General features: G+C 43.4%; 2 protein-coding genes across 4 annotated transcripts in view; both read right to left on the bottom strand.

The window, feature by feature from the left end:
* POC1B (POC1 centriolar protein B) overlaps positions 1-6,755 on the bottom strand; it is a 145,537-nt gene that overhangs the window by 123,300 nt on the left and 15,482 nt on the right. The window lies entirely within an intron of this gene.
* LOC102373435 (polypeptide N-acetylgalactosaminyltransferase 4) overlaps positions 1-6,755 on the bottom strand; it is a 51,177-nt gene that overhangs the window by 35,764 nt on the left and 8,658 nt on the right. The window contains exon 2 of the mRNA XM_014525803.2: positions 4,249-4,341. Within this exon, the coding sequence (XP_014381289.1) occupies positions 4,249-4,341 (93 nt within the window). The remainder of the gene's footprint in view (positions 1-4,248; positions 4,342-6,755) is intronic.

The raw sequence follows: 6,755 nt of genomic DNA, 5'->3' as shown, positions 1-6,755 counted from the left end.
GGGGGGGAGGGAGAGCTGGTGGCATTGGGGCCAGTGCCCATGCTCATGGGGGCAGAGCAGCCAGGAGACAATGCTGGCGGGGGGGGAAGAGGGACCATGGCTTTCTGACACTGCACAGCAGCCCCAACCCAGAGCAGGGCGGGGCAGGGGGTGCCACAGGCCTCCTTCCTTCAGCCCATGTTGGGGTAGTCCGGCTCTGCTGCCATCTGCGTGAGCCAGAGCCACCACAGCAACTGCACTCCAGCCCAAGCAAAACACAGGCAGCTGAGGGCCCCTTTCAACAGGGCTGGAGGGGCATGGGGCTGCAGTTCAGGAGTGAGGCACACCAGCATAGCTGGGGGGGGGGGCGGGGGCAGGACAGGCCATAGTTATTTTCAAATGGATCTCAGTAGGAAAAAAAAAAAGGATGAGAACCACTGCCCTAGATTATGGCCCAGGGAAAACGAGCAAAAAGCAGCCTCCTCCACTCTGTTCCCAGCTTCAGGGAACAGAGTGGACAGAAAGGAGACAGCACTGGGACAAAGCCCCCAGCCCAGGTCCCTAGCCAGGTAGTGCCCAGTTTGGGAGAGGCAGGGAGTGAGGAGAGCAGCCACCACTGCTTCTTGCCTTTTCCCTGAACCAGAAACTGTTGAACCTGACAAAGGAACTGGGGGCTTTTCCTTATTGTTTTCCTCTCACCTCCTGGACTGGTCTGGGAGGGAACGGCAGAGTCCTCTGCTCCTTCCCTAGGACCCTGGTACAAAGGACGCCAGCAGCTGGTCTATACACTTGGGACCCTAGTGTGGAGTGTGCAGATGCTTTGCCCTACTACCCCAGAAGATCCTTCCCAAGCCTGGTCCCTGTTCCTGCTCACTTCCCCTTGAGACTATCCTAAAAGCCAGTGGGGCTGGGAACCAGGCTTTAAAGTACTGCCCCTACTGCCCAGCTGGGAAGCACCAGAAGCAAAGGGAAGTCTGTAGGGCTGGCAGAGCTCCCCATCTCTTCCCAAAACCAGAGACTGGAGGAAGCAGTGACTGTTGCCCCTCGTCTACTGGACCAGTTGGGAAGGAAGGAGAGGGGAGCAGTGGGGCAGGGCCCCAATCCACTTCTCACTCCTCAGTCTGTTGCGAGAAGCAGGCAAGGGGCTTACAGTGCTGCTGCCTCTGCTTGGCTACCAGTGCCCAAGCACAGGTAAGCCCTCTGCCTGCTTCTCACACTGGAGTCCCCAGAGTGAAGAGCTGGCAAGGAATAGCTAGTGGCTGCTCTTCTCCCCCTCCCCTCTCAATCTAAGCCCTCATGCCTTCTTGAAAGCAGGGTCATCTTGGGCTGCAGAAGACATGGGAGCCTTTCCCTTGGTCCCCAGGAGGAATTAAGCCAGAAAAAAAAAAAAAGTGTACAAATGTTCATTCTCCTGGGAATAACTCTGCCAGGATTAGCTTCTCCCTGCTTGGAGTCTGCTTATTTTTGTCTCACACTACTGTTCGTACACTTTTGGTTTCTACCAGGAAAATGGCAATTCTGTCAGGAGAAGCTAAACATTTGTTGGCCAGTGCTACTGTCTCTGGGTACAAGAGGACCTTACTACTACTTCAGTTGGCACATTAAAAAAAGGATTGCAATACAGTTCTCAAAGTTTTGGATTTAGCTCTTTGCCAGGTATACTTTAACACCTACATTAACATGCCCATGACATTAATATTCCATACAAGTATGAAACCAGTGTTATTTTGTGCATATAACTGCAGAGTAGTGTGGAGAATTGTAACAAACTCCCTTATTAAGAATAACTGCAGCTTCATTACAGAAACTACCAGTCCAAGTGCTTTTAAACAGCAGGAAATTTCCTATAACATTAGTCTGATTTTTGACTCCATGGTGTTTAGTCCTGGGTCCAACTGTTGGAGTCCTTCCACTATACACTTGAACACCACAATCCAACTATTGAAAGCCTTGAATAACCAGCCTGCACCAAGGTATTTTCCTAGTACACAGATGACAAAAGAATTAATCTTGCATGCATTTAACATGAATGCATCTTAAAACAGGAAGTATTGTTCTCAAAAGTTCTGAGTAATTAAGGTCCTTTTCAAAGAGACAAATAGAATAACCCCCAGTATATTCCTTTCCCTAAAGGAAAGGAGAATGCCCTGAACAGCAAAAAAAAAAAACCCATTTCCTTTTTGAAAGGGAGAAAGTCAGTCAAGCTTTTGAACAGGTTGCCAATACAGTTACATAAACATATGGCACAAAATCAACTTGACCATCTTTCCAGTTTTAGTTTGATTTTATGCTACAGATCAAAAATCAAAACTTTGCATCTGGCTGATATTGAAGTAAGATAAGGAAGCCATAAGAATATTTACCTTACTTCTGGCAATATGCCAGATTAACAGTTCAGAAGCAACTCCTGTGGCCTAACCATTTAATTTATGGTGATTTGACAGCTGAAGTACAGTACTTTAACAAAGTTTATGAACACATCCAGCAGCAGTTCATACATTTTCCAGCCTTACTGAAGATTATGCTGGTTGGAAAGTGGAAAAATATGCACCCTTTATAAATAGGAACAGAAGAGGCTACTGCAACCTTAAGAAATCATATACAAGTCTAATGCAAGTGGCTTCTTATCCTTGACCAAGGAAAACGAAAAACCAGTAGACCTACCATCTTCAAGCATGAAAAGTTGTCAACTGCATTCATGAGTGTCAAGCTTTCATGTGATAATTTAGTTGCTAATCAGATTTGGGGAGAGAAAAACTCAGTTGAAAAACCATGCAGAAGTAAATGAAATGTACCCATAGTCATACATCAGGTCATGTTTCTGCAAAGCTACAAGTACTTATCATATGCATGGCAGTTACTAACATGCATGAGATCTTTCATGATGAAAAGCATTCTAAAGCATTAAGATTTCTGTAATATTTACTGGATCCTTTAAAGAAATCCTGACACCTTTAAAAAGTGAATGAAACACAGAACAGTACTCTGACAGCACATGAAATTTAGATTAATAGAATGGTGATATTGGTACCTTTGGGCAGACTGAATGATCCAGAAGTGGTATGTAGCCAGGACACAGTAATCAGTTATTTTGTTGTGTAGGAATTCACCCAATTTTCAAACCTAGTAGAATAATTGAGTTTCTCAGTTGAAAAAAGCTTTCTATAAATAAATCACCATGACAACTGTTTCCCAGATATTCCGTTCGTATGTTTTTCCGATGCATCACACTTGTTTGCATTATCACATATTACTTCGTCTTTTCCCTATCCAGTAATGCTCATCATCTCACCTAGTCATTTTGGAGCATAGTTCAAATACCTAGGATATACGACAATTATGACATGACTGAATACTTAGGAAGTGACAGGATGTACACCAGAATCTTAATGTTGCAACATTAAGGACGGAATAACAGCTGCACAAGGTTGGGCTCTACCTAATTTACTGTCTGGAAGTTCTATTAGAGGAGGAGCGTACACAATTTTAACAGAGTATGTACCTGATCCTGCCAAGGAATTTTGCATCTGTGGCTTAGAAGGATGACTACTGTCCTACAGGGCATTTCTACTGCTTGAGACAGTGAAAAGAAACAGCCAACACCCCTGCTTTGATATAAGTGTTCTATAAAATTGTAGCGACCACCCTGAAGCCTTCATCAAAAGAAAAGTTGCTTCTCAGCCCAGTTTCATTACAGTCTTCCTGACATTTGTTGAGAGGCACTGTATATTTCTGAACAATGTAGTGTGGCTATTACATGTGATAGATTTTATGCACTTCATATATTTCACATGATTGCAGAAGACTCTTAGAATAATTGAGCTCTGTACATAGCTGTGAAGGGCTTCAAAACGATAGCAATATTCACACTGGCGTGACTGTATTGAACTAATCCCAAGAATCACATCCTTTAGATGCAAGTAGTTGTCAAAGACCGTCTGACAGTATGTGTTTATTTTAAAACCACCACACAACTCCTTACCTTGTCATGGTATTTGATATGGAATCTTTGCCAAATGCTTTATGGGGAAAAGAAAGAAACCACTAACTGTATTTCCTACTTTTTCAATAGCAGTAGAACCTTTGAAGAACTTTAATGCAATGCATTGAATTTCTTTTATAAAAGTTGTATCTAATAAAATACTCTTTGCTCTGTAAGTCCTGCATTCTGCACCTTAGCCATAAAACGGTGAACAGAGGTGCCATGGATGCAACATTATTGAAAAAGTTTCTTATAGCCCTTCTTGAAGATTTGGTGTTAACAGTTACCTGGATTCTAAATTTGTCAAATATTTTTCCAAGACAATCAAAGTAGGTTCAAGATACATTTTGTTTTCGTGTTCGAGGAGCTGCAGGCATGCACTAAAAATAAATAAATAAACAAACACAAAAAACACAAGACTTCCCCCCCCCCCCAAAACTACACACACTAGCAAACAAACTTCCAGGGTGTGGTGAAAAAGGAGAGAAGCTGTTAACAGAAAGAGAATAAAGGTAATCAAATTGGTATTAAACAAAATAGTTTCCCAGAACAAGTGGGAAGTAGGGAACAGTGATCACAAAAGCAGCATAGGAGGGGGAAAATGCTGTAGTAAGTGCAAGGAAACAGGAGAAAGGGGGAGAGGTCCTAAAGGCAGAACTTATTTAAACTTACAAGTTAACAGAATCAATTCTTTAGTACCTTTCTGTCCAAAAATGCATATTTGTAGGCATGGAAATGCCTTCTGTAGATTGAGGTTTGTTCATTTCTTCTCACTCTGCTGATATCACTAAACACCTTGTAGGCCGTCTGGATTCTTTCCCTGTAAAAGTTCCCCTAGTCACCCATGTTTTTATATCTTTCCTATAGTGGACTTGAGGCCCTAGCTTTGATATTTTGGATGGAATCAGGTGAGCTGGGTACAACTTATACTTCATATGCTTGATATATATACTTTTAGTGCATATTTCTAGAGATGTTGCAGTCTTCCAAAAGGATCATTAAAGTTCAGCAACTGATAAGAGCTTCTCTCTTCACAATTCTTAAGGAAATAACTTGATTTGAACTGAAAAATACCTGCAGGTATGTGAATAAACTTTCATCATAGCATCAGCAGCATGACTTAAAGAAAAAAATTCTGAAGCCCATTTTTCTGATTTTGGAGCAAGTAGAAAGGTCAGCTACAGGCTTGTTTAAATCTTTCATTTTTAACACCTAATGAAACACACTGTACCTGCCTGAGTGTTGGCATCCACATATCTTAGGTTACAGAGCTCCAGGCAATCTTCCTGGAGAAATACTAGTCTAACTGAGCTCACCAGAACTTTGATTACTGTTACTACTACCACAACATGTAGAAACCCTGTGTCTTTGTGCTGGATACTGTACAAACATGCAAGTCCCTGAGAATTCTTTCACAAAGTTCTAAATGGATATCAAGACAGCAGAGGCCAGAGAATTCCTCCCGAATTATAGTTTTCTTTCAAAACCCAGTTTTGAATTTTGGAAGACAGCTTTGGATACTGGGTCAGAAAAAGCAGCTGTTTATTAGGGCTTTGTTACACCTTATGCTGTGAGTTGCACAAATGTTGATTAATGTTAGTGTTAGCTTGGAGTGTGGTGCAGTTGCACCTTTACCCAGAAGCCTTATCTGCCCGTCTCCCATCTGCACAGTTGTGACTTGCCACTATATAGTCCTTGTGAGCAAAAGGCAGGACTAGGAGCTGTAGCTGTGAGTTGCCACTGGAGGGCTGGTGAGCCAGGACAGGCTTCTATCCCTGCCCTATGGGCAGGGGTGCAAAATCCTTGAATACTGGGGAACTTCAACTTGCATGGCATATTTGTGGAGAGTAGGTACACCTTAATGGAACGGGAGCTGGGTACTGCAGACCAGAGATCATACTGTCCTGTAATGGTACAACTAAGCTGCACAATGAAGTTGAGAAGCCAGTGGTAGTTTTTAAAACCACCACTTCAATTTAGGGAGAATTAAACTAAACTAAACCAAACCCCTGTGGCATCTACACAAAAGGTGGGGGCCCGATCCTTACCTGCCTCTTTGGCAGCAGGGAGGGAGGGCGAGCTGCCAGTGGGCTGAGCAGTTCTCAAGCTATTCCAGGCAGCTGACCCCTACCTGCAGCCACAGAGGGAAGCACTGGGGCCCCCAGTGCACAGCTCAGGCCAGGAGGCAGGCAGGCTCTGGGAAGGAAAAAAAGCTGGGGGGGTTCCCCTTCAGTGAAGCCTGCCTGCACAGGCTGCCACTGGGTCCCACAACTCCCAAGCTGCGCGGGGCCTGCCAAGCCCTGAGCATGTCAGGTTCCAGCGCCCCATACACTGTTGCACTTTAAGTAGCAAACCAAAACACCTTGGAAGTATTTCATCTTGCTACATACCAAAGTCATTTAAAGTCATTATCTGCCACTGAACATGCAAACAGCAATGCAATTAAAGCAGTGCAAAAGGGCATTTAAGTTGCTTTAAAAAGCCAATTTGTGGTGTGTATAAAGGCCCTGAGTGCTTAAAACCACTTTAAGGTGCTAACATGCAGACAACCCAGGAGTTAAGAGCTCCACAAGCCACCCAAAATTACCATGTGACAAGGCCCTTAGTGTCTGAATAACTTTTTACTTGAATCCACTGGTCTTTGATCATACTTGGTGTTCAAAGTCAAGTCTGAGAGATTAAATCTTTACCATTAGCAAAAAGTAGGCACCTAAGCTGTGAGACTTTGTATACAAAGTCAGTTGCCATGCAAACTCCCAGAAAGGGGAACAGATACAGCTAATGCAAATTTGCA

This window comes from Alligator sinensis, unplaced genomic scaffold (genome assembly GCF_000455745.1).
Source record: "Alligator sinensis unplaced genomic scaffold, ASM45574v1 scaffold245_1, whole genome shotgun sequence".
NCBI lineage: Eukaryota > Metazoa > Chordata > Crocodylia > Alligatoridae > Alligator > Alligator sinensis.
This window is presented reverse-complemented; position numbering and strand designations above follow the sequence as displayed.